General features: G+C 39.4%; 1 protein-coding gene and 1 long non-coding RNA gene across 4 annotated transcripts in view; one reads left to right on the top strand and one right to left on the bottom strand.

The window, feature by feature from the left end:
• The window catches only part of LOC122988895 (1-phosphatidylinositol 4,5-bisphosphate phosphodiesterase gamma-1-like), a 32,783-nt gene that overhangs the window by 4,751 nt on the left and 932 nt on the right, over window positions 1-27,100 (top strand). For 2 of the 3 annotated variants that reach the window (XM_044361552.1, XM_044361551.1), the window contains 29 exons: window positions 6,799-6,948; window positions 7,810-7,903; window positions 9,949-9,996; window positions 12,537-12,621; window positions 13,349-13,429; window positions 14,391-14,425; window positions 14,848-14,920; window positions 15,016-15,111; window positions 15,201-15,319; window positions 16,423-16,508; window positions 16,694-16,814; window positions 16,985-17,153; window positions 17,634-17,753; window positions 17,837-17,944; window positions 18,051-18,235; window positions 19,500-19,700; window positions 19,808-19,927; window positions 20,130-20,313; window positions 21,367-21,444; window positions 21,908-22,011; window positions 22,089-22,336; window positions 23,395-23,561; window positions 23,659-23,755; window positions 23,855-24,079; window positions 24,616-24,761; window positions 24,904-25,018; window positions 25,159-25,320; window positions 26,480-26,568; window positions 26,874-27,058. In XM_044361552.1, the coding sequence (XP_044217487.1) occupies window positions 6,799-6,948; window positions 7,810-7,903; window positions 9,949-9,996; window positions 12,537-12,621; window positions 13,349-13,429; window positions 14,391-14,425; window positions 14,848-14,920; window positions 15,016-15,111; window positions 15,201-15,319; window positions 16,423-16,508; window positions 16,694-16,814; window positions 16,985-17,153; window positions 17,634-17,753; window positions 17,837-17,944; window positions 18,051-18,235; window positions 19,500-19,700; window positions 19,808-19,927; window positions 20,130-20,313; window positions 21,367-21,444; window positions 21,908-22,011; window positions 22,089-22,336; window positions 23,395-23,561; window positions 23,659-23,755; window positions 23,855-24,079; window positions 24,616-24,761; window positions 24,904-25,018; window positions 25,159-25,320; window positions 26,480-26,568; window positions 26,874-27,058 (3,691 nt within the window). The remainder of the gene's footprint in view (window positions 1-6,798; window positions 6,949-7,809; window positions 7,904-9,948; window positions 9,997-12,536; window positions 12,622-13,348; window positions 13,430-14,390; window positions 14,426-14,847; window positions 14,921-15,015; window positions 15,112-15,200; window positions 15,320-16,422; window positions 16,509-16,693; window positions 16,815-16,984; window positions 17,154-17,633; window positions 17,754-17,836; window positions 17,945-18,050; window positions 18,236-19,499; window positions 19,701-19,807; window positions 19,928-20,129; window positions 20,314-21,366; window positions 21,445-21,907; window positions 22,012-22,088; window positions 22,337-23,394; window positions 23,562-23,658; window positions 23,756-23,854; window positions 24,080-24,615; window positions 24,762-24,903; window positions 25,019-25,158; window positions 25,321-26,479; window positions 26,569-26,873; window positions 27,059-27,100) is intronic. The other variant, XM_044361553.1, reaches the window with a different exon arrangement.
• On the bottom strand, window positions 676-26,963 carry LOC122988900. Its single transcript, XR_006404910.1, has 3 exons — window positions 26,820-26,963; window positions 13,330-13,437; window positions 676-3,179 (listed from the first exon to the last, which is right to left on the bottom strand). It is a non-coding gene; the product is annotated as an uncharacterized LOC122988900 (long non-coding RNA).

Below are 27,100 nucleotides of genomic sequence, written 5' to 3'. Positions count from 1 at the left end.
TATAAACGGCGCCTTTGCTAATCCACAGGGCAACATCCTCTGTATGAGCCCAAGCGTGCATGTAAACACAGCGAGCACCTACACTGCTAAATCACACCAAATCTACACACCGGTTAAAAACACTGCTTTCACACAAACACACACGCGTTTTCATAACCCACAAACGCCTCTTTACAAACAGCCTCCCTCTGGACAACCCTACTGCTACATTCCTGGAACTCAGCAGGTCTCGCCTTCACTTTATCTCCCACAGCTCTATCTTTCAGCTACCCACCTCTTTTCCCCTCCTCCACTCCCGTCTCACTATTTTCCTCCAGCTGTCCTCTCCCGATTCCCCCCCCCCACCCCACCCCACCCCTCCCACGTCCACCTAAACACCCATCTCCTTTCCAGATTTTCTCTGACCTCCCGTATCACTTTCTCAGTCTGTTTTCTTTCACTTTCTTTTTTGCATTTTCAAGGTCACTCACCTGATGCTTTGGTCTTTTGTTCCCAGAAATCTCGGTCATATTTATCTAACTGACCCCCTCTCTCTGTCTACACTCACCTCCCCCCTTCTCTCCTTTTTTTTTTCCCTTCCTCTGTTTTTGTTGCCTGATACTTTTTTTTTTTTCTACTGTTTGCTTTAAAATAAAGTTTCTCCCTCGGCTTTGCTACACGCACACACACACATCTAATCAGTGTTTTTCTTTGAGATGAGCTCTTTGGCAAACAGTGGAGGTATTAAATCCTGAGGCACAGGAAGTGTGGGGTTATCAGGGAGTGTCTAACTTCCTGTCTCAGATTGAAGGACTGGCTGGCTGCAAGAAAACAAAAGGCCCAGCATCTTCTGCAGGAAGTACAGACAAGGACCTACAAATGAGGCGCTGTGGATGCCTGAGACACTCAGGGTCATTTGCACCAACAAGAAATTGTTTAAACCACAATTAGGTCATCAGGTTTAAACCACTTTGCAAATACGGGGGGCGTCTCAGACCTTTTACTTAACCTGAGAATCCCCCGGTGACCTCAAAATCACAATGTTTGGGGTCTGCAAAATTAAGCTAAACATTTTCAGTTTATGTATGCTGTAAAGTTTATTTGCATGTTGAAAGGTGAGGAGTCGTACTTGAAAATGCAACAGCCAGTGAACAGTCCAAGTACAGTTTATCTCATGGATATCATACCAGACCCACAGGTTATAGTTGTGCAAACTATTTGAAAAAGTAGCCTTTGTTAAGTTTTTAAAGCTCAATAAATATAAAGCAGTCTGTATGCAGATTTAAAGTCCTCAAACAGTCTTAATATCACTAACCAAATAATTAAAAGACAACCATCTGAATTGTAACCCTGCATTGCAAAAAAAACTATACTAAACCCATTTTTTGTGAGATTTGAATGTTTCCATAAATACATTTTTTTTGTTGCATGTTCCAGTTTAGGTGCTCGTTGTTATCACAAGTCTGCACATCATGTTACAACTAAAATGTAACTTTGACAGAAATGAGTACAGACTTGATGTTCACTGTGATTGATTACACAACTCTAGAAGAGTCTGCTAATTGATTGATAGCATAAATGTGTAAATGAATGGAAACCACCGGCTGCCTGGAAAGTAGGAAATAAACACAGAGACAGAACACAATTAAGTTCCACCCAGCCTGGAGGGAAAACAGTTCATCACTCTCCATTTGACTTTGTACTGAGTTGAAGGTTTAAGTTTATTTATTCAAAGTGCAAAATCACACCAGGGTGTCTCAATACACTTAACAGCAGTGAAACAATGGTGTCTTGTCACTTCTGTCTGCTAGTAAACTACAGAAAAACGCCTAAAAGCTGCTGTGTGTTGGGATGCACTTTCAACAGGGTAGAGAACCCAGAACTAAGTTTTCATAAGCTGCCAAACTGAAAAAACTGAGTCTTTAAGAAGGATAAAAGTGATTAAAGTTACAGAGAACACACATGTTGAAAGTAAAAAACAGAACAGCTGTTTAATTGAAAGTTATGTGGTGTTTGTAAAAGACGTTTAAGTCACAGAATAGCTAACCTGCATTCAACTGAAATGCTAACTGTTAAAAGAGCCTTCTATACAGTTATGTTATCTCTACTGTGGATGTGATGTGATGTCAGCCTTTTTGTTTTTTATGTATTGCATCATAACATATAGAATGTAACGTGTTTCAGGATATGCTATAAACTAACTTTTCCTCTCTGGTAGACAAAGGGTGCTGAAATAATCCTTTGACATGCTGAAATCTAATGTTTTTAGCTAGCTTAGCCCTCGGTTGCATAGCTAGCTTAGCCCTCGGTTGCATAGCTAGCTTAGCCCTCCGTTGCATATTATTCTCCTCCGGTGGGTGTGGTTTCCAGAGTGACTTGTTGCATTCTGTCTCTGCAAAAACCTAAAATTATACAGCATGCGTTCAAAAAAATGTCAGCCAAAACACAAAATACACATGATTTGTTGTTATGATTATATTTTTGATACTTTTTATTTATTTTCTTAGCAGAAGCCATTAAATCAGAATGAATCCTTTCAGCCTGCTGTTTTTTTTTTGTCACATTTCTTGCAGCGTAACTGTTCTAGCTGTGTTTGCTGCCCCTAGTGGTCCATACAAACTTTGAACCAGACTCAAACATTTACTAAAACCAGCAGTAACCAGTTATCTCCAAACCAGGACAGAAATGGTGATGATCATAGTTTGATATCATCCTTTAAAGACTAAGAATTTTCATTAAACCTGGTCGGGTTAAACCTCTGTGTAGCCAAAATATGCAGCCACTGTTGAATCTATCAGCTCATCAATAAAGAGTTTAATTGTACTTTAGAAGTTTAGCAGTGGAGTTGACATTAATCCAGGTTTACAGTCAATCCTAACTGCTGAACCCAACCTCCAGACTCTCTAACTCCACCCTGCCTGTTTATTAGCATCTTTTATTTCCTCATCTATCCATTCATTCATCTCCTAACCTTATTTCTTTCTTATTTTTCACTCCTTACTCCCATCTTTATAATGTCAGAGTAGCCTTCTGCCATCTGGCAGGGAGTGATGTCACCAGCTGTACCAGGAACAGTTTGTTTCACTGGAAATAAGCTGCAATTATCAACGGCTGGTGGTTTCAGGTCAGCAGTGCACATAACTTGTGGTGCGTTCAGGAACTCTCATTCAGTCCGAGCGGTGTCTGCGTAGCGCTGACAGCTGGTCGGCCCCCAGGGGGAAAAAAAGAAAGAAAGACGCGGTTTATGAGCTTCTTTGTTGAAATATAAAATGATGTGATGCTTGTTTTCTTTGCAGTTTTATTTCTAGGAGGCTTTTGACAGTTTCTTCTACTCTGATGTATCTCCAGTTGGCCCACCACGTGATTCCCCTCACCTCTCCTTTCCTGTTGCGTTTATCAAAATTTACATCAGAGAGGCGTTCTCCGAAGTATGTGTGTGTCTTTATCACAACCATGTTTACAGCCTGGACCAGGATTAAAGGCCGCAGTGGGAGGAATTATACTATGCGTGCATGTGTGTGTGTGCTTTTTGTACTCTCCTTATCTATCTGTGTCTATGTAGTGTGCAGTGCAGAGGGTGTGTTAAAGCAGTCATGGTGAGCGAAGTGTAACATTTGGCGAGCTGCGTGCCTGTTTGCCTTATTGTCCAACGTCCAGACTAAATGGCAGGAAGTAATAAAGGGAAAGACCAGAGGAAAACAAATACCAGGTTTTGGAGGATATTTTTAATATTCGCTTGGAAAGAAAATCAACTTGGAGTCTAGTTTTCTCTGAGCGTGCAGCTCTTTGTAACTTATGAAAAACGCTGTAGAAAGTAAAGGGAACCGCTTTCTAATAAGGCGCCGTGTATAAAAGATTTGAGAGTTATAATTAATGGTTTTATTAGAGCTGAGTATCATTTGAAATGACCTGATAACCAGCATTAAATATACACGTGGAACACTTAATGATCATTTCCCAGCAGTTATAAATGTTAGCACATTATTAATAAATCATAACGGTTCCAACTTACATCATCAATTCAAGGGCTGCAACTACTGATTATTTCCTTATTGATTAATCTGTCTGTTAATTTCTAGATTAATCAATTACTTGTTTAGAAAATTGAAAAAATGTGGATCAATGTTGAGCCTAAAATGTCTTGTGTAATTTTTCTTTCTTATTATCAACGAATCTCATTCAAAGAGCAATAAAAAAGGCTTAAAAAGGCTCAGTAATTTCCTAAAAGAGGTGGACACTGTAGTTTTTGGTAAATGTTACTTAAAACAGGAGGAAATGGTGCATTTTTTTGGGGGGGGGGGGGGGGACTATTTTCAGCTGTTGATGAATCCATTTGGTGTTTCTATTGAGTATTTCTGGCAGCAGGACAGTGTCTGTGGGATTGAGTGAAACTAAACTACAGTGTGTGTGTGTGTTCGTGGTAATGAAGCAACATGTCACCCAGTGCAGTGATGTGGCTCATTGACGTGTTTTTGGACAATAATGGAGCTCTGTGACACAAAAGAATAAGATTTAGCAGAGATAACACTTGTTAGAAGATCAATTTATTGTTATTTTTGGCCTTTTCATCTGGGTTTGTTGACTTATTTAAAGCTGGCGGAGGATAAACTGCCAAACAGATCCGTGTCAACTCAATGATCAGGTTTCTATCTGATCTGTAAAGTATTAGTAAATGATTAATTGATTATTTATAAAACCACTAGTTGGAACTTCTGTGTTACAAGGTCAGTTATGTGTGCTGCTGCTGCTGCTGCTTCTTCTAACACTGAACCCCCTCTCAGTAAAGTATGGATGGTTTCCATCTGAGGATCGCTGAGTTTTTCTCTTAATCTCATGCCAAGCGTGCTCCCTGTCATCTCCACATGCAGGAGGCTCAGATAGGAACCAGATTTCTCCTCTGAGCCGTTTGATTCAGGATTATATCCAACCTGCTGAGGACGCCTCGCTGTGGCTCAATAAAGAGCAATAACAGGCTTAGATTGTTCCTTTCCTGTGTTTTCTACCTGTTGGACAGATAACTTTATCCTAGTGGGAAGTTTTGATACTAAATGGGGGGGAAAAAAAAGCTGTTTGGATTTCTCTATTCTTTCTACTTTATTCCTGTTTTTCTTTTAGTTGAAGCTCCTCTAAGATGACAAATAGCATCCAAGCTCTGTGTGTGTGTGTGTGTGTGTATTACATAGTAGGTCTGTGTGTTTATGTGTGTTTGCACAAGACATCTGCTATGTCAATGAGCCGGGGTTTTCTTTGTGGGTGTGTCGACGGCTGCAAGTGTCAAAGTGGAGTCCAGAGTTTACATCATACTCTGCGGTCTGGTTGGCCGACTCGTTAACCCTCCTGATGCAACATATTCAGACTGTTCATTCTCTTTATTTTTATGAATTAGAACAGGTACAAATTAGTGCATAAAACCTTCCACGAGTGCAGATTTTAATCTTTTTTTTAAATGTAAAAGTAGAAACAGCTGTTATCTCAAAATGTGTCAATCAAGTTTGGGCATAAAATCTTGTTGCTTGTGTAATTTTAGATATTCTGACTATTGTTTGACATTAGAAAAACAACAACTTGGATTCATATTTCTATAAGTGCAGAATGTAAATGTTCATTTAGCAGACGTGGCTGCGGAGCTTCGGCCAAAACGATAAAGCAAAGTTAGAGCTGAAATTGTGCTGGAAATTAAAAAATGCCGTCATGTATTAGTGATAAACTGTAGACAAACCCAATGAGTCAGAAAAACATTCCTGGAAAAAAAAGATAAAAAGCTTAAATCATCCAATAATCTATACACATACTCCCTAATATTGAGATTTAGGATTAACTTTATTATTTTAATAATCAGTACACAAGTAACTTCCAGTCCCTCAAATATCTGAATTTAATGCCTCAGATTTCCCTTTAATTGCAAGTTTATGACTAATTTATTCAATAAAATTAGTAAAAACAAAAGTGCAGATTCCTGTTTTTAAAAGTTATTTGAGTCTACATGCAGAGCTGTTTGGTTTAAATGTAGAATCTTGACACAAAAAAATATTCTTGCATAATATTCAATATATTATGAGTGTTTGACAAAAAAAAAGAAATTTGGATCTATATTTCTACACATGCAGAATAAGAAAAGTGGCTGTAAACTTCAAACTAACTGATAATGACAGCTAAGAGCTGAATTTGTGCATGAAATCTAGAAATAGTTCCATGTAATGGTGACAAAACCAGTTTTCAAAGAGGTAAACAAATGCCAAACCTAATCAATCAAACAAACATCCCTTAAAAACACCTTAATCATCCCGTAATCTGAACACAAACCCTTCATTTAAACTCCCTGTTCCGCCTCAAATGAGCCTTTATTTTGAAGTTTAAGTGGAAAGCTGGTTATATAAACATTCAATTATGTTAATAAAACTATAAATTATTAAAAAAGCAACATTTAGGGCTTTACTTTGGTCTTTTTAGGGCTTGTTTATCACTGAATGAAAGTTTGAAGTCGCCTTTAAGGCATAAAATTAAAGGTTTGATCGGAATGTGGAGTAAAATTGGAAAAATGACCTTTGGCTGCAGAGTTGACACTGTGTGTTTGTGTGGCTGCTGCAGACATTTAGAGCGTCCTGCTTCCGACAGCTGAAATGTTTGTGCATCTGTTTTGGGGTTTTCTGGACTCTCTCTCACACACACATACACACACACACTACATTTGTTCAACTCTCCAGCAGCAGATTTCTGTGTGTTTGGCACGGAAATGAACAACGTGCCATACTGTGATTTATGGTTGTGCATATTTGTGTTCATGCAACACTATCCTTCCTTCCTCTCTCCCTCCTCCAGTTGACATACGAGAAATCCGGGAGCTGCGGTTGGGAAAGGGCTCCCGCGATTTTGAGCGCTACCCGGAGGAGGCTCGTAAACTGGACTCCGCCCTCTGCTTCATTGTGCTCTACGGCCTGGAGTTTCGCCTCAGGACGCTCAGTGTTGCTGGTCAGTGTGTGTATATATATGTGTGTGTATGTGTGTGTGTGTGCTCACAGTCCTCTGCAGTACTAGAAGTCACACTCAGTTATTATGTGATCAGTTAAAGGTGCCATGTGGAGTTTTCTTGTAAACATAAAAAGCTTTTTCTTCCTCATAAAAACATTTTGTAAATCTCATTTTTAATTAATTTTAAATCCTGCATTGTTTACATGAGTGTTTACAAGATTGCAGTCTTCTTCTTCACTGCCTTTTGTTGGCACATCGCTGCATTTCTTGGTGCGTTACAGCCACCTGTAGATCAGTGGAATAGTGCGAAACCATCGGCAGGACTGTGTATGGCATCACCTGCATCCCTGCTACAAACTAAATGGCGACTCAATCATAGATAAATTGCTCCACAGCACTTCTAGAAGTCAGAAACTTGTTTGATTGAGCCTCTTTTTAGAAACACGCTTTTATTGAAAGTATAAACCTGGTTTATCAGGTCTTATGTTTGCAATTTTGGCCACATCTTGGAACACTTAACCGTCACGGTAACAAGAATAACGAGCAGTCAGACGATCTGACAGGTTGGAAACAAACTTCAAGGTTAGACAAACGTATTTTGAATAACAATGAAATTATAACACAAACTTTAAACTCTGACAACCTGCTTGTGTTTGATGCCCCGTTTGACCAGATCATAACTTATAAAGACGATGGACAAAACTACAAGAATAAGACCAAAGTTATAAGTAATAAACTGCAATTAGCCTTTAAAAGAACTTTTACATAAACATTAATTCAAGCTGCTTTGGAGGACAAGAAGTCTCCAGAGACACTTTCAGATTTTTCTTTGTGTGTGTCGTTCCTTCTGTGTTTTTGCAGCCTTTAGTGAGGAGGAGGTCAACATGTGGATCACTGGTCTCAACTGGCTGATGACTGACACTCAGAGAGCACCTGCACCACAGCAGATAGACAGGTGTGTGCCGATGTTTACGACTGTTCTGTGTATTTATGTCCAAAAATGGCTTGAAATTTATCAAACTCCTACTCGAGTCAGAACAAGGAAAGAGTAAGAAAACTTAAATAAACTAAAAAATGGATTAAAATCTATCTTAAGTAGAGTATTCCTTTATTTATCCATAATGAAATGAAGCTGGACTTTTCAGTTCATGTTGTCAAAATTAAAAGTGTAGTTAGTTTTAAGTCATGTACGTCACTGAAATGTTCACTTGTGTGTTTGTTTTTAATGCTCTTAACACTTTCCTGTGTGTGTGTGTGATGAGGTTATATCTGGTTGCATTAGAAGAAGTAAGAAACTGGATGGGAAAGGGAGTCGCTGGTCGAAAGAGAGGACAAATATTTGTTTTGGGATGAAAATATTTACTCGAGATGAATATGCGGAGGCGGCTTTTGGCTTCTGTGGTGAGCGCAGGAGAACAGAGAGAGGTTGTGAAGATGAGTAGGAGAAAGACAGAGTTTTGTTGTCGACATAATGTGAGCCGGTATATGTTTAGAAACTGTCAGAGGAAATGAAAATTGCTAATTTTGTCTGTTTATGAAGTTGTGTAAACTGTTTGGGGAGTGGATTCATGAGCTGACACCCACAGAAAGGCCCGTTTCAAACTCAGACTCACCACCTGCAACTTTGCTCCTTAAAGCTTCAGTGCAGGACTTTTATATATATGAATGAATGTTTGTAACATTCAAGCTCAACGAGTTCACACAATGCTGATCAAGCCTATCACTACCAGGTAAATCCCTCTGTATTTCACAGTATATGGAGTTTTTAATCTAGTGTCTGTGGTGACATTCCCGCACTGGTGCACCAGTAGTGATGCGTTTTACGTCAACCAGCAATGATTGGTTTGCCAGAGCTGAAGGGCGCCGATAGAGCATGTGCTCCAGAGACTTCCGCTGAACAAGCTAGCTAACTTCAGGTTAGCTCTCCGCTAACTTGAGGGATAAAATAATTTAATCGTGCGGCTCTTCTAGACTTTCCAAATGTTGTCCGACCAAATGGATCAAATTCTGATAGTGAAATAAGTCATTTCTTGGGAGTTGTGATGCTCGAACCAATTTATCCACCATTTCACAGCCGCAACAGTAGTGACGAGGAAGTTACACCCAGGTGACCACTATTTACTCTCACTGCCAGAAGGGAGCAAAATCTGACACTGTTATTGTGAAATGCATGTGCTGAGCGAAAATAGAAAAGCGTGGCAACCATAGCAACAGTAACTAAGGACTTATATGCTATGTGCCACTATGTCAGATTGATGGGAAGGATCGGAAACTCATCGGACAACTCAGGAAGGTTGTACAATAACTGAGTTGGTCGTTTTAGGGTTTAAAATATTGTGCAAAATAATGTTACATCCATTAAATGTGGGTTTGATTACATTTCACAACGGACTTTGGCTGACATGTAGTTTCCATGTTTGCTTGGTTTTCATAACATCTCACATCGCAGCTTTTAGAAAAATCCCAGTTTACCAACTGATGTGATATGTGATATTAGCAACACGTCATCAGTTGGGCCAAAAAATCCAGTAGAGAACATTATTGTATGTTTGCATTGCAGCAAAATAAATGAAACTAAAATTTCTTCTCTTCAGTCCCTCCAGGAAATTGCAATTTAACGATCGCAATAAATCACTCAAATTCAAGAAATCTCAGCAATATTTGCAAGAGAGAACATTTGCAATTTTGCTAAATTACTGCATTTTTTACGCATGAAATGGCCAAAACAGCTGAGTTGGTTCTGTGATATGCAGTATGCTTTTTATTGGAGGAGGTGATTACATATAACTCTTCATTGGTAGTAGTTTAAAAATAATCACATTAATCTCCCATTTCCTGCAATTTTACTGCAATTTAGAAAAGCTGCTGCAAAATCAAGCATTTTTGGCTGCGTTTTTAACCCCTCGAGGGTTTGTGTTTTCTTTTCTCTTCACTTTAATTCTTGTAATATTTGCTCTTTCAGTCTTGTGTTTGTCTTTCTCTCCGTCCCTCCCGCTGTAGGTGGCTGAGGAAACAGTTTGAAGTCATGGACAGGAACCACGAGGGCAGGTAGGTGACCCGCCACAAACACATCAACACCCAATCGTAGCCTTTTACAGGGAGTCTGTGACGGATGCTCATCGGCCAGCGTGTCGCAGCAGGTGGGACTGTGAAGAAGAAGAAACCAGATCCAGATGTCATCAAAGAGCGTGTTACACTCGCTGTGAGGGATCCGCTCTGACCTCAACCTCCACACCCCGAACCTCTAACATATCACACGCTCACACTTTTCTTCATCTTTTATTCTCTCGTGCTCGCGTTAATAAGTCCGGGCTTCTGTTTGGGTGGAAGCCGCTCCAGGACAAACAGCCTGCCACCGCCTGATAAGGAGCAGGAAGTGATGCGATGGGGTGGGAGAGGGCAACTTCCTGTCTCCTGTGAAAATAGTAACAGTAACAGTAGCTAGACAGAGGGAAGTGGGAGGAGAGGCAGGTCAGACGTGCCAACGACAGCGATAGTTGACCTCAAAAGATCCTCTCTGCCTTCATGCGCCGACCTGAGTTTATTTTTTTTTTCCTACTACCTGCTTTTTCTCTTCCTTCCTCATCTGTTACCGAAGGCTGATGGTTCATGTGTTTTATTAATCAGCAGAAGTGATTATCCATGTGGCATCTGCCTCCGGAAAAAAACACAGCTTAAAAAACATCAGCAGCTGCAGCAACTCGTGTGCAAAGATGCTTCTACTGATGCGAATCGAGCTTAACATAATAATTTCAACCACAAGGTCCGTTTATTAGCTGTTTTGGAGCTTTCAATAATATCACATGATCTTCATCAGCAGATTGAGTTTTCCCAGTTTCCCGTAGAGGTTGTAGAGGTTTAAGTTTCCGTTTCTTCAGACCACTTTAAGGACTCTGTGTTGGCTTTAAAATCATATTTGAAATATGAATCCTCTACAGTTTCATGACAACTTGGAAAACTGTCTGATAATGAAGATCAAGGGATATGATCGAAAGCTCTTTAACGGCCACTAAATGCACCTTGTAGTGAGATTCTTTTGTCAATTATTGTTTCCAAGAGCAAGGATGAGCTTTTTTTAAGCACAACATGATATATTTGTCATAACCAAGTCAGAAGCTTTTGAAAAAGCCACCATGTTGTTTTTAAATGCCTCCGCAGCGGCGGCAGGCATAGTCGGAGGTGATGTCATGTCAATCCCATTCTCTCGTGGACGCGATAATTCAGGAACGCCTTCAGGGAATTTCTTCCAATTTGGCACAAACATCCACTTGGACTCGAGGATGAACTGATTAGATTTTGGTTGGTCAAAAGTCAAGGTCACTGTGACTTAACATCCGTCCCATTCTCTCTTGAACACGATATCTCAGGAACGCCTGGAGGGGATTTCAACATCCATATCTGGAGTTTTGTTTAGTGTCATGGCTATAACTTTGTGTTCTATCAGAATCAGGTTAATTGGTCAAACATGTGAACACATACAAGGAAAATACACTTAATACCTTTTATTAAATTCCTTCAAAGTCTTCACTATAAAATGAGTCTGACTGGTTGGCGAGTCAGTATTTCTAGTTTTAGTAATAAAAGAGTGTTTCTGCAGATAACTTGTTGCAGTTGATTCCTGGGAGTTTTATGGAATAATTTTTTTTTTTTTTAATAGATTTGACAAGCACTGCTATCCTGGAAGAGGCAATTTGGTGCACTCATGATTTTACTGTAAAGCTACAATCATTTAAAACACAAAACCAATCAAATGCACAAGTAAAGCAAACATCATGTCAAAATGTTTTCATTTGTCACTCTAAAATGTTTAATATCTTTTAGGGATTATTTAGGGCTACATGCTGTTTCTTCCTTATTTTCAACAAATCTCATGAAAAAACCAAAACCACCAGTGAAACGATCTAAGTAAGTATTGTGTCTATTTAAAGCCTGATTTATCTTATTCTGTGCCGTAGAGCTCCGTTATTGTCCAAAAACTATTAAAAACACATAAATGAGCCACACTGCTGCACTGGGTGACATGTTCCTTTATTACCATGAGCACCAGATCACCGAATGTGGATTAATCCGCTGCTGAAAATAGTCCCCAACAAATGCACTATTCACTCCTGTTTGAGTGATGTTTGCTTAAAACCACAGTGGCCCGCTGATCCCATTATAAAAAATGAAACTAGATATTTGTGAACTGTTGTCAGAGATTTATATCTTTGATGGGAACCAAACACATTGTTGATTTTTGTCTTTTTCATGGGGATGTGTTTACAATAGTTAAATTACAGAATAACAAGAGTAATACTTTCCAGGATGAGACAGAAGAGGCTGTAAATCTGTCTGACTTTAACCTAATCTAACCCAAACATTGTTACTGATCCAAACACATTCAAACCTTTTAAATATCTTCATTCAGTTTGAAAATGCAGAATCTTAACATTGACATCAGCTCTTCAATCAATGCAGCGCCATCTCCTGGTGAAAAGACCAGTGTTTTCATGACTTATTCGAGTCTTATTCACTGAGTGTTCAGGTAAACTCTCCTAAAGTATGTTTAAGGCTTTTAAAGTACTTTTCTTCTCTTTTTTCTTTTCTAGCATCACAGTGAAGGATGTGAAAGCTCTGCTGCCTCAGATCAACTACAGAGTCCCCAACATGCGCTTCCTCAAAGACAAACTACAGGTCAGAATACATAACAAGTCTCATATTGAGTCAAATCAATGTATTTATAGAACAAAAATAACAAACCGTCACTGGTTCCAGTTTCTCAAATGTCAAGGATTTGCAGTTTTTCAGTTGGTAAAGTGAATATAGTTTGCTTTTGCACTGCTGGTTTAACAGTTTCAAAGTTTTTTAACTATTTTCTGACATTTTACAGACATGAATTCATTTGTTGCAGTCTGTCACTGACTCATTCTTTGTACTTACTTTTATCAGCCCTCTTAATATTATTGGCCTTTGCTATTATTATTTCTTTATTTGTATTATTTCAGTATTTTCTTATCTTATTTGAAATTTTGTCTCAGAACCATTGTGTTTGTTTGTTTGTTTATTTATTTTACCCAGTTAAATCCCATCAAGGTTGGAAACCTCATTTCCAAAATGGCAGCATAAAAAGTTTCAGATAAAACAAAATGAAGCAACAGATGAAGTAACACTAACAACTAATGACAACACTAAGAACACAGACAAGTAACATTTTGACACATAATTTACACTTTTGTTTTTCTGCCAGAGATCAGACTCATTAATCCTTTTTGGAGCAGAAAGCGTAAAGGATTTCTTTCCATATTCCCAGGTGTATATCTTGTGATTTTGAGAGTATTTTGAGCCTGTAAAGGCCACCGATTCGCTCTATTTGATATTTGTCAGACAAATAAACTCAATCACCTTCTCCTTGTTTGTACAGGAGGTGGAGGCCAGGTGTGATCTGTCGTATCCCAACTTTGCACAGCTCTACAGGACGCTGATGTTTGACGCACAGAAGAGTGTGAGTATCTATTTTGGGTTTTCACACAAAAACACACAATCTCACAGCGGTGGAAGAAATACTCAAATACTTATTTAAAAATACACCACAATACCACAACGCAAAAAAAAACCAACTCCATTACCATGAACAATTAAATGATTGATGTATTCACTGGTAGTATGAGGGGAGTGTGATATGAATAAAATCTACTCTCACTAAAATGTAACTTAATATCTTTATATATTGAGATTTAGTATATTTCTCCTTATAGATTAAAAAACAAGATAAAAATGTCTGTTTTTGCTTGTCCAGTCAATTAAATATGCAAAAAGTCAAGATACTGCATCACATTAGTGCTAAAATTGTGATGCTGTACATGTTTTTTACACTAATATAGATCAAATATTGCTAGAAAACAGTCTAATTAATTTACAACACTGCCTGCAATGGCCGAATACAACCAGAGATGTTAAAGGGACAACTACCACAAAATAGTTAACACATTTCTAACATCTCACAGTATAGATTGTCATATTACTCTCTCTGCTATGTGTTACAGTTTCAATCACCAAATTAGATATTCAGCTCAGTCGAAGGATTACAAGCTCTTCTGAAAACTGTCTAAATGTCACTTGTTTCCCTTCAAAGTTGACATGTTGGAGATTTAGCCTTATTTTAGAAGAGTTCCTCATAGTGAATATAAAATCTTTATCTGCAATATAACCAGTTACTCCATCCATCAGATAAATATAGTGCAGTAGAAGCAGAAAGTTTCCCAGAAATGGAAATACTCAACTAAAACCCCACCTTTAAAATCACACTTGAGTCCAGTATTTGAGTAAATGTACCAGTGTTTTGTTACTTTCCGCCTCTGTGCTCGCACACAACACACCACGCTCACTTTGTCCTCTACTTTTTATGCTTCACCTGGCTCCCTCCCACCTGTCCGTCACCTGGTTCCTCCCCTTTTGTTCCCCAGATTATTGAGCAGCTGGAGCTCTCCTTCCCTCTGCGGTGAGTCCCTCCACCTTCACCTTCACCGGTTGTCCTCTTCCTCAGTCTCCAGCCTCCCTTTGTCTTCACATTCCTCCTTCGTTCCTTCTACCTGTCCAGTTTCTCTTGAAAACAGACTGTTTATCAGTGTCCCAAGAAAGGTTTTGGCTTTCAGAGAAGAGAAGTTTCTGCCATGTTAATGGTATTTTACTGTTTTTTTTTTCTTGGCTGTAAGAATGTTAAACATTCTCTCAACGTTATGGGACATTAACTTAAAAAATGGCATAATTAGAGCTGGCATAGGTAGAGTAATAAAGGTAAGTTGCCAGAGAGACATTTGTATGTTAATGTATCATATCTCCTTTCTCATTCACTTCACCTGTACTTTTCTAATTTTCACTCACTTGTTCCAATCTTGACATTTTGAAAATTGTTGTTTTCAGGAATGTGGACAGACCGGAGCTTTGTCAGATCTCCCTCTATGACTTCCAGAAGTTTTTACAGATGGACCAAAAGGTACAAAGAAAATTTAGATCTCCTCAGCACGACACAGAAAAGCGTTTGTTCTCCAAACTGCCTTCTGACTCATTTCTTTATCCGACTCGTCTCAGGAGTCCTGGGCGTCAGATTTGAGTCGTGTCAGGGAGTTCCTCATGGGGTACATGAGGGGTGGACCGCAGCCAGAGCCGATGCTGCAACTCGATGAGGTGACGAAATACACAATGATGTGCACAAAGTTGGAAATAGACTGTTCGCTTTCCAACACTTTACATTCTGCTTTTTTTTCACTTTCTAGTTCCTGACCTTCCTGTTCTCTAAAGAGAATTCTGTGTGTGACCCTCGACTCGCACCTGTCGTCTCCGATGACATGAAAAGGCCGTTGTCACAGTACTGGATCTCTTCCTCACACAACACGTACGTCTCTGATGTTCAGACCAAAATAGACGCATTGATCCTCATGTAAAGATGTCAGATCTGTGAGTTGCATATTCATACACATCTTGGAAATCTCGCTCAACCCGAATTTCTTCCAGATCAGTCGTTTGACGTGCAGTTAGACGTCACAATGCCTGATAAACTGCCTAATCAATCAATGATCTGGCTCTCGGATGATCGGTTGGATCTCTGGTGTGTCAGACAGATTTTATTCGGCTGTCTGGAGTCTGAATCTTACATATTGTGGCAAAAACTGTAGTCTTGACTGAAGCTGCTGTGATCTAAAACACTTCAGAACAGACGAATCATCTGACCTCCAGCCCTCCGCGGCTCCATATTTTTCTTCTTTTCTTACACAGAGTAAATGCTGCTTTGCTGTCAAAACTGATTTATCGTCAACATTGTTGAGGTTGCAGTTGTTCAGTTTGAATAAACTTTACTGGAATTATCACTGGATGACAAAACCGAATGAGGTTTCTGTGGTTACTTTCAGTCTGAGCTCCACAACATGTCTAGTAAATTGATTCATACAGTGTGAGAATAAACCTGTAGTGTGAAGTAACACAAAGTACAAGATTCATAAAACCGCTCAGCTTCAGATGAAAAGATTGATTCCAGTTTCCTCTCTGTGCATCAGTATTGACGTGTAGCTCAGCCTAATTTATAAGCCTCATGTTTATAAGTTAAATATTACACAGTTGGCTTAAACATTAATGATCATTAACAGCTGGGCTACTTTAGTAACTCAAAACAAAATCAAGCCAACTCTTATATTATATGACTTACTGCTTTCTTTATGAAAATTAAGTATATAAATAAGACAGTTTTATAGTTGATGAAGGTTTTCTCTTTATATGAGGGCTTTTTCACCCTGTAATGTGTTTAACTGTTTGTATTCAATGTAGTGCTAAAAACGATGAGCAATTATATGATCATATCAATAGAAAATTCAACAATTTCGACCGGACCAATGAATCATTTTAAGTCATTAATTAGCAAAAATAATAAGACAGCAAATAACCTAATAGAAAATATTCCTTTAGATAATTAATGAACTAGTTTTCATGTTCTTGTTCTCTCAGCTACCTGACAGGTGACCAGTTTTCCAGTGAATCATCTCTAGAAGCCTACGCTCGCTGTCTGAGGATGGGCTGCCGCTGCATTGAACGTAAGAGTCTGCGACGTTTCATTTTAACTCACGAGAAATTTTAACGGTGGCTTTGAGCAATTTGTTGGAAATATTACAGTGAAGTTCGACACATACGGAGGTTTCGGTCTGGTGTTTTCTATCTATGACACAGTTCAGAGTGTAAAGGCTTTTAACTGAATCTGTGTTTTGTGATCTGATCGTAGTGGACTGCTGGGACGGACCTGACGACCTGCCGATCATCTACCATGGACACACCTTAACCTCTAAAATCAAATTCCTGGATGTGCTACACACTATTAAAGAACACGCCTTTGTCACATCTGAGTAAGTGAATTATGAGGTTTATTAACTCAAAATCTGTAATTTGTAGTTAACATATGATCTATCTGTATACTTCAGTGTGGTAAGAAGCTAAAATTGATGGATTAAAAAGTAGCAGAAGAGAAGAAAAACTTTACTTAAACGTTCACCGACGCACTCTTGTGTGTGTGCAGGTATCCTGTGATTCTGTCCATCGAGGATCACTGCAGTGTGGTTCAGCAGAGGAACATGGCCACACACTTCAAGAAGGTGTTCGGAGATCTGCTGCTCACCAAGCCGGTCGACAACAACGCAGAGGAGCTTCCCTCGCCGTACCAGCTCCGCAGGAAGATCCTCATCAAGGTAAACAGACGAATGTACTTATGATGCATCACAATTCATATATATGTATATATTCATATTTAATCCTGGTCCAATATTTGACTTATACAAGTGTGATGTGGAAACTTGAAGCTTCCAGTGCTCACCTTTCAGTGAAATAGGAGACATCTTGTGTCCATCAGTTCAACTTTTGAAATAAATAATATTTGCATATTTATAGATTTTATATTATTTTTTAATGAGGGAAAAGGAGGACAATAATTTATAAGATTTTAACAAGATAATTGAACTTTTTGTGGAAAAACACAAATTATTATTCAAAGTATTTTATATACATCTTACAACATGTCTGGAGGGGATCTCTACGTTATATATTGTCTGGTATTAATTAATTTCATAAAATAAAGAAATTTAAATGATGCCTCTATTATCTTGATGATCAAACTGTGAAGCCGTCTGCGTCGTAGAGCGTCGTGTCTCATGTTTCCTCACTTGTCACAGCACAAGAAACTGGTGGAAGGAACTCTGTATGAAGAGGTGACGTCCGCCAGCTACTCTGAAAACGACATCAGCAACTCGCTGAAGAATGGCATCCTTTACCTCGAAGACCCCATCGATCACGTGAGTGTGCGGGTACACGTGTGATTGATAACGCAAAACACTTTGAAACAAAATCACTGAAATGTGTGTGTGTGTGTTTACAGACATGGACTCCACACTATTTTGTCCTGACTAGTAATAAGATCTACTACTCAGAGGAGACTTCTCACTACCAGACGACTGATGAAGAGGAGGACGATGAAGGAAAAGAGGTAGGGAGATGATGATGATGATGATAATCCTGATGATTGTCAAAGGAAAACAAAGGTATTGATCAGGTAAAGGTGACGCTGATCACTCTTCTTGTTAATCCGTCAGGAGTGTAACAACAACGAGCAGCACTGTGCCGAGCGCTGGTTTCACGGGAAGCTGGGCGGAGGTCGCGACGGGCGTCAGGTGGCGGAGAAGCTCCTGCAGGAATACTGCGAGGGCGGAGCTAAAGACGGCACCTTCCTGGTTCGGGAGAGTGAGACATTTGTTGGAGACTACACCCTGTCGTTCTGGTCAGTAATGCTGTGTATTTTCTGTCAGAAGTAGTAAAAAAAAAAAAAAAAAAAATAGGGCAAAATAAGAATTTTATAATTCAGTACAATATCAGAAATTTGGATACATTTAAGAAAAAAGTTCACACTCAAGACAAACTAATACTGGCAGCTCAATTTTGTTTTTAAATTTCTTGACGTAAAATTGTTTTTCATGCATAATCAATAACTGTTTCATTCCCATTAAGAGACAAACAAACTGAAATCTTCACGTCTTGTTCTCCTTTAAGAATGTAATTTAATGATAAAAAACTATTAACAATGAATGAATGTGATTTAAAAATGTGATTTAATGCAACACAAATCATCTAAAACTGTCTGAAAAATTACATTTACAAAGAAAAGGTAAAGACAGTCGTTGTTAAGCTACAAAAGAAACAAAAAAGTACATTTTTGCATGTTAAAGGCTCCAATCAACGCTTTAATTACTTTCAGCAAATTATAAATGAGTTCAGTTTTCATTTGTTTTACAGTCGGGCTGCAACTACTAATTATTTTAATTATTGATTAATCTGTAGATTTTTTTGGATTAATCAATTAATTGTTTGGTCGATAAAATATCAGAAAATGGTGAAAAATGTTGATCATTAAATCCCAAAGCTGCAGGTGATGTTTCAAATATCTTATTTTATCCCGACGAACAGTCCACAACCCAAAGATATTCAGTTTATTATCCTAGAAAACTAAAGAAACCAGAAAATATTCACATTTGAGAAGCTGGAACCAGAGAATTTGGACATTTTTTCTTAAAAAATAACTCCAAATGATTAACCGATTAATCATGTTGCAGCTCTGTTTAACAGATTTTTGGATTTGATCAAATCACTGATGGACTTTCCTCTATCCTACAGTGTTTGTCAGAGTCTCCTCAGGGCTTCACTTTGATACTTGTAGCACTTATGGTTGATTTTTTTTATTTTTACAAAGTGTCAAAGTTTTGAAGTTTCTCAGGCGGTTGCTTTTTTACCATCATTGGGTGAATTCTCCACATATTTGAGTATCTGTGGTTTGGAATCAGACTGGACTGTTGGGTTTTTTTGAACGCTGGAAGGCAAATTTTAATTGGAGAGAAGAAAGATGAACAATAACCCAATAAAAAATCTCTTAAAACAGCTACTGATTTTGTTGACGGCAATCCAACACATGCTGCTCTTCTTTATCTTTCTTACTGCAAACCAACCAACCATCTCCTTCCTCTTCCTCTGACCGTCCCACCTTCCTCTAGGCGTTCCGGACGTGTGCAGCACTGCAGGATCCATTCCCGTCAGGAGTCTGGCTCCACCCGTTTCTACCTGACAGACAACCTGGTGTTCGACAGCCTCTACCGCCTCATCTGCCACTACAGAGACACGCCTCTGCGCTGCAACGAGTTTGAGATGAGGCTGGGCAGCCCCGTCCCTCAACCCAACGCGCACGAGAGCAGAGAGTGAGTTACGCGTGATCTGCAAAGATGATGGAAAAGATGTTTCTCTTTTATGGATTTGAATAATTGAACAGGTGATATTTGTCATGAAATAGTTTTCTGTTGCGCAGGTGGTACCATTCCAGTCTGTCCCGTGTTCAGGCTGAACACATGCTGATGCGTGTGCCCAGAGACGGAGCTTTCTTGGTGCGAAAACGCAGCGAACACAACTCCTACGCCATCTCCTTCAGGTAGAACATCAACGCACGCTACGCAAGAATCACGATGACAAATGTAGCACAAATTTACTGTGTCACATTTAGCTTTTTTCCATTTTTTTGCAATATTTCAAGATTTTTTTTACAACTTTTTGGCGTTTCTATTCAGGCAAATTTAAAATGTGAATCTGTTTTCTGCTCAATTTGAAAAACGTCTTCGTCTCTCCGTCTGTAGGGCGGAGGGGAAGATCAAACACTGTCGTATCCAGCAGGAAGGGCGTCTCTTCATGCTGGGCAGTTCGGCAGAGTTTGAGAGTCTGGTGGATCTGGTGAGCTACTACGAGAAACATCCTCTGTACCGCAAGATGAGGCTCCGCTACCCCATCAACGAGGATACTCTGGACCGGATGGGCACCACGGTCAGTCACACACAGCTCAGTACAAATGGAACATTTTAGTTTTTTTTTTATCTTGTTTTAGTCCATTTTTATTAAGAATCACATATCACTGCTGACAGTTTCCAGAAGCATATCGTAGTGCTTTAGTCACAGTGTGTTGTTCCTTCCAGGCAGCAGATGGTTTCCATTCATTCCAGTACAATATGAAAGTCAACTGGCTGGACTTCAAATCTGCTTTTATCTTTGTCAGAGTTTAGTTGTCATTATTGATTAAACTAAATGTTTTTCCCCTCAATTATCTATTCAGTTTATAAAATGTCAGAAAATGGCTAAAAAAAGAAGTTGTAATTTCCCAAAACTCAGAGCCAGTTGTTGGATCAGTCAATGATAAAAGATGCAAACAATCAAAATTGTCATTTGTTAGTTTTGTGGATTGATTAAATCAATAAATTAACCAGTTATTAGGAGATAAAATATTGTTTCTTGATAATGCAGAGCAGACTTACGATGCAGGAATAAAGTTACAGACATTAAAAGTATAAATGGTTTTCATCAGTCAAGTTTCAGGACTCTGAGTTTGTTTGTTTTTTTTAAATTTCACTGTGAAATTAACAGAATGGAGACAAATGGTGGCCTGAGAAAGTAGGAAAAACACAATTAAGAATTAAAAAATAAAGAAAACTACAGCATGTTTCAAAACAGTCAGCAATAACGTCTGTAGCAGTAAACAGTGATGAATACTCTGACTGCAGAGATATCATGATTTGTAAAGTTCCGTCTTCATATGTACTGCATTTGCTATCAATATTAGATCCACGGGAGAAACAGATAAAATGTATTGTTAAGAAATTTTCACAACTTAACAAGAGCGCTGGTTCATGACCTTTTTTTTTTTTGCTTGTCACCCTTTACAGCCGAGCAGTGTTTACTCGAGTTCAACTAGAACTGCTGCACTTCTTCAGTTTAATAGTTTTAACACTCTTGAAGAGGTTAAACTCTCTGGTATTTCCGCGGAGAAAGTACAAGTCAAAGAAAATAAAACCTAATTTTGTGTTGTGTCTGTTATCGCCTCAGGAGCTCGACTACGGGGCGCTGTATGAAGTCCGCACTCCTCATTTCTACGTGGAGGCCAATAAGATGCCCACAGCTCGGGTGAGTCAGACGAACATTTAGTGTTTCTGGGATTTGTCCCATTATTAGTCAATGATTATCATATGCATTACATAATATAGTAAATGATTAGCACAGTTAATCAAGTTATTAGTACATTCACTTTGCTGAAATCATCAGCAGTTCCCAGAATGTTTACTGAAGTAGCAGTGGCGCAATGGAAAAATACTCCAAGTTGACGTCCTGCATTCACATTTTTACAGACATAAAAGTAAAAAGACTCATAGTGAAGTGAGTAGTTTACTTTTAATGTTGGCTGAAAACATTGCCTCTATAGTTTTATGGATTTTCATACATTCAGATCAACTGTGGAGTCTCCTAAAATGGAAATACTGAAGTAAAGTACCAGTGCTTTAACTTCACATACAGTAAACTTTGAGTAAATGTACTTTTATGTGCTTTAGTTTCCACATGTAAAAGAATAAATGCTGCTGCTTTGTTTCAGTGTACAGTCAAGGCTCTGTATGACTATCGAGCTCAGAGGGAGGACGAGTTGTGTTTCCCCAAACAGGCGCTCATCCTCAACGTGGACAAGCAGGAGGGCGGCTGGTGAGTGTCACATGTGACTTCCTGTGCGTCTCCTACGCCGGAGCGACTTGTCATTAACCCGTGTGTGCTCCCTTCAGGTGGAGAGGTGACTACGGAGGGAAGAAACAGCTGTGGTTTCCTGCGAACTACGTGGAAGAGGTTCCCAGTTCTCCCACCAGAGAGCTCGATGAAGCGGTGAGTTGTGATTCATGCGTGAAGCAGAAAGTCAAACGATCATCGGTTGCGTCTTTACATTGTGTTTCTTTTGTCACGTGTCAGTCCACAGAGAACAGTCCTCTGGGTACGTTCCTCAAGGGCTTCATCGATGTTCCCACCTGCCATGTCGGTGAGTCTGAAGAACTAGTTTTATCAGTGGAGCAGATATATTACCATTATTATTATTGTTGTTGTTGTGAGTAACAGGAACATTTTGGGGGGCAGTTATATTTTTTTGTGTGATCAACCAGTGAGTTACATTTTAATTTGCACTTTCTATGTGCAAATTTGACCAGTTTTCATTATTCCATGAGTTTAATTACAGAATTACACAAAAGCTCAGAGTTATAATTGATGGTTGAGGTGAATCATTTTACCCCAAAATGTTTTTGAAGTTGAGCAGATCTCTTTTAACAGGCTTTTATTTGCTCATCCCAAATTTGTTGTTTCAGCTTGCATGACAGCCGAAATCAGATATCAAATACGTCGATAAGTAAAAACACTTACGATTGCTTAAGCACAATTTTGAGAACAGGCTCATCGTGTCAAAACACACGATTCACACAACCAACCAACCAACCAACCAACCAACCAACCAACCAACCAACCACACACACACACACACACACACACACAGAAGTAGCAGAAAATCTTTGCAAAATTAAATTCAAAACTATACAATAATTTATCAAAACCCAATTTTGTCATCATATGGCAAACACATATGATCTGATTCTGTTTGAACCAGTTACACTCTGCTGTGCTCAAATCTAAAACACTTTCACATTTCTACTTTTCTAATGATATAATCTGGCTTTGATTTTCTTCCAGAGATATTACCAGAGTAAAGTTCATGGATATATTGACCAAACATAACACACAAGACATTGTGTAGTTCAGTATGGACCTACTATACATTTACATGTAAAAGGTTCTGTGTGTAGATTACTTACCTTCACATATTCGTCCCGCAGGTCTTTTACTCTCAGAATTTCTTTCAAATTTTAAAAAAATATTAGATGCAACTTCATAAAACAAGGAGTAAATTACTAAAAATGGTTTAAAATCATTTAAAATAATTAATACCAATTTAAGAAGTAAAGTGCCAGGTACATTATTGACCATATTCTATTCTAACTTCCTGTAACTTCCTCCTTCCTCCCATCATCCCTCCATCTGTGTCTCCAGTGGTGCATAAAGACGGGAAAAATTCTCGGCCCTTCGTGTTCACGATCCAGTCCCAGCAGTTGTCGTCTCACCCGGTCCAGATGTTGGACGTGGCAGCCGACAGCCTGGAGGACCTCACCACGTGGGTCAGCAAGATCCGAGAGGCGACACAGAACGCCGATGCACGGGTCAGAGGGACAGGATACTGCATCCAAGTCTAACTAAATTCCATATTGTTTTCACCTCTGAATTGACACTATGGCTTGTTTATCTCCATGGTAACAGATGCAGGAGGAGAAGCAGATGGAGAGGAGGAAGAAGATTGCGGTGGAGCTGTCGGAGCTCGTGGTTTACTGCCGTCCCGTCCCCTTCAACGAGGACAGTAAGGACTAAACTTGCTCTCGTCTTCTCTTCTCACACTATTTATCTGTTTTTTTTTCTGCATCCTTTAATTTTCTCTCCATCTTGCTTCTGTTTCCAGAAATCGGGACGGAGAGAGCGTGTTACCGGGACATGTCCTCCTTCCCGGAGACAAAGGCGGAGAAGTTTGCGACGCGCGGCCGAGGGAAGCGCTTCCTGCAGTACAACCGCCGGCAGCTTTCCAGAGTTTATCCCCGAGGACAGAGGCTAGACTCGTCCAACTACGACCCGCTGCCCATGTGGCTCTGCGGCTCCCAGCTGGTCGCGCTCAATTTCCAGACCCCAGGTCAGTATGGGAATGTGTGGCCTTTACCTCTAAGATGTAATGAGATGGATCAGATAAGACGTACACAGAAAAAAAGGAGGAAAAACTACCAGCAGTTTTTTAGCTAATGAATAGAAAGTTCATTTGCAACTATTTTGATAATCTAATAATCTTTTCAGTCATTTTTCAAACAAAATATGCTAAAAAAATTCACTGGTTTCAGCTTCTCATCAGAGAATCTTTTGCTTTATTTGTCTTAACAGTAATCTGAATATCTTTAGGTTCTGAACTGTTGATCAGACAAAATAAAGCATCTGATATTATCTTGTCAATAACAGTCAAATTAATCAATAATAAAAATAATTGTCAGTTGCAGCTTTAGGAAAAAACTGCCTATAAAAGATTAGAAAAACTTGAAACCTGGTTTCCTTTGTAAGTAGATTTAACAAGACATTAAGCATCATTTGAATCAGTTTCTTTGTGCAAAATGTAACAAAGTGTGAGATGAAAAAGAATTATGTTCAGTACATATGTAAATAATGTGTGTGTGTTTGTAGATAAACCCATGCAGCTGAACCAGGCGTTATTCATGCTCGGAGGTGGGAGTGGCTACGTTCCTCAGCCAGACATCATGAGGGACGACACCTTTGACCCTTTCGACAAGGACACGCTGCACATGGAGCCGATCACGATCCAGTTACAGGTGAGGTCAGGTTGATCATGGAGAGAACAAAAATACCTCTAACTTTGATTAGATCCATCTTGTTAAAACGGTCTTGTCAAGCTTATCCATGACATTTCCAGTGTTGCATCTGCTTCTCACATTCTTCCACTTCTCCCATCAGGTGGTGGGGGCTCGCCATCTCCCTAAAAACGGCCGCAGCATCGTCTGTCCCTTCGTGGAGGTGGAGATCTGTGGAGCTGATTATGACTGCTGCAAGTGCAAGACAGACGTTGTAGGTAAGACGGCTTCTACCAGGTGGACATGATGGTGTGAAACCTCAGCGGTGCTCCACTGGTTTATGTTGTATGTGCACTGGGAGTCGAGTACTTTCAGTGTGATGAAGGTTTTCACAGGCGCTGTGGTAACTCTCTTCCAGCTGATAACGGTCTGAATCCAGTGTGGGTGCAGAAGCAGTTTGTGTTTGACATCCACAACCCCACCTTCTCCTTCCTGCGCTTCACCGTCTACGAGGAGGACATGTTCAGTGACCCCAACTTCCTGGCCCAGGCCACCTACCCCGTTCGTCTGCTACGAACAGGTTTGGTTTTATTTTGTCATAAAACAACCTCCACATTACACACGACCATATATTCACCAGGAAAATAAAGAAAAGCATGTAGATTCAAACCAACAACAAATATGAACATGTAAACAAAGTCTTTTACCCAGCGCGGCTCGAGGGATGTCGGTTCGGACAGTCAGTCCACCACTTTGGTCCAAACTGAAATATCTCAACTACTATTGGATTGATTGCCATGAAATTTCCAGAGGATGAATCTGCATAACTTTGGTGATCCCTGAACCTTCCTCTTGTGTCACCAGCAGGTCAAGTTTTCACTTATCCAGTGAAATATCTCAACATCTATTTGATGGATTCCCACCAGTTTTGGTAGAGACATGAATGTTTCCCAGATGATGAATCCCAACGATTTTGTTGAACCTCTGACTTGTCCTCTTGTGTCTTTGAGTGAAATATCTCAACAACTTTAGGATGGATTCACATGAAATTTTGTACAGACATTCATGCCTCCCTCAGGATAAACTGTATTCCTTTTGGTGACTCCTTGACTTTTCCTCTAATGCCACCGTGTGGTTAGAATTTCTATTTGTCTTATTCTTTGTTTTATGACCAAATACCTGTAAAACTAATGATATTTCCATCAGCCTCATGTTGTGTTTAGTGCTACTTAGCAAACGTCAGCATGGTAACATGCAAAATTAAAATGATGAACTTGTTAAACATTATACCTAAACATCAGCATGTTAACATGCTAACACAAGCATTTAGTTCAGCCTCACAGAGCTACAAGCATGGCTGTAGACTTTAATTATTCCTACAGTAGAAAGCTCCAGCTCAGAAATTTAAAGTGAGACACAGGCGCATAAGAATGCGTCTTTATCTTTTTGTAAATGTTTGTGATTATATAATGTAGGTCTGCCCCCTAAAAGCTGCTGAGTCGAGGCATCAATCAATATTTACTGAGTCGAAACGCTGCCTTTGTTATTTTTAGCCATGTCATTATACACAGGCTTGATTGAAGAAGAAGAAAGAACAAATAATGTAATGTTGTTTAGTATTTAGGCCTGTAAGAATGAAATATGTGTAACAATATAAATATAAAATACATATATATTAATATGTATAGACAGTAAACATCCTGAGTTAGGAGTGTTGATGGTGTTTTGTGTCTCGTCAGGTTACAGAAGCATCCCTCTGAAGAACAGCTACAGTGAAGAGCTGGAGTTGGCAGCACTTCTGGTTCACATAGAGATCGTCAACGCAAAGGTACACAAGACTTTCCCTCTTCCTCTCTCTTACTGAGAGCCAGTAGACAGGTGATATGGTTGAAATCAATATCAAAATATACAATAATTAAGAGTAATGTTGATTTCATATAACAAACTATATCACAATATAGAATTATGTATTAAATCAGACAATTTCATAAAACTATAACACAATATGATTCTATGACCCACTGAAATTGATAATACTGAATTATGCACATCCATCTATAAGCTGTAATCCACACGTACCTCATCTGTCCGCCTCTGTCCTGCGCTCTACTCTCGTTCACACTGCGGCTGCAGGAGGAAGACGACGAGAACTTGTACACGTCCATCCAGCGGCTGCGGGATCGAACCAGCGAGCTGTCCAACCAGGTTTCCCTCCTGGAGAGGTCGGGCTCCGCCGACCTCAGCTACCAGCAGAGTCTGGAGGAGCTCAGAGCGGCTCAGGACCAGCTGAGCGAGCTGGTGGAGGCTCGCAACCGCAGGTGACTGATGATACAACACACACACACACAGGAAAAAGATGA

Source organism: Thunnus albacares, chromosome 9 (genome assembly GCF_914725855.1).
Source record: "Thunnus albacares chromosome 9, fThuAlb1.1, whole genome shotgun sequence".
Taxonomy (NCBI): domain Eukaryota; kingdom Metazoa; phylum Chordata; class Actinopteri; order Scombriformes; family Scombridae; genus Thunnus; species Thunnus albacares.
The sequence above is the reverse complement of the archived record's forward strand: the minus strand, read 5'-3'. Positions and strand labels throughout refer to the sequence as shown.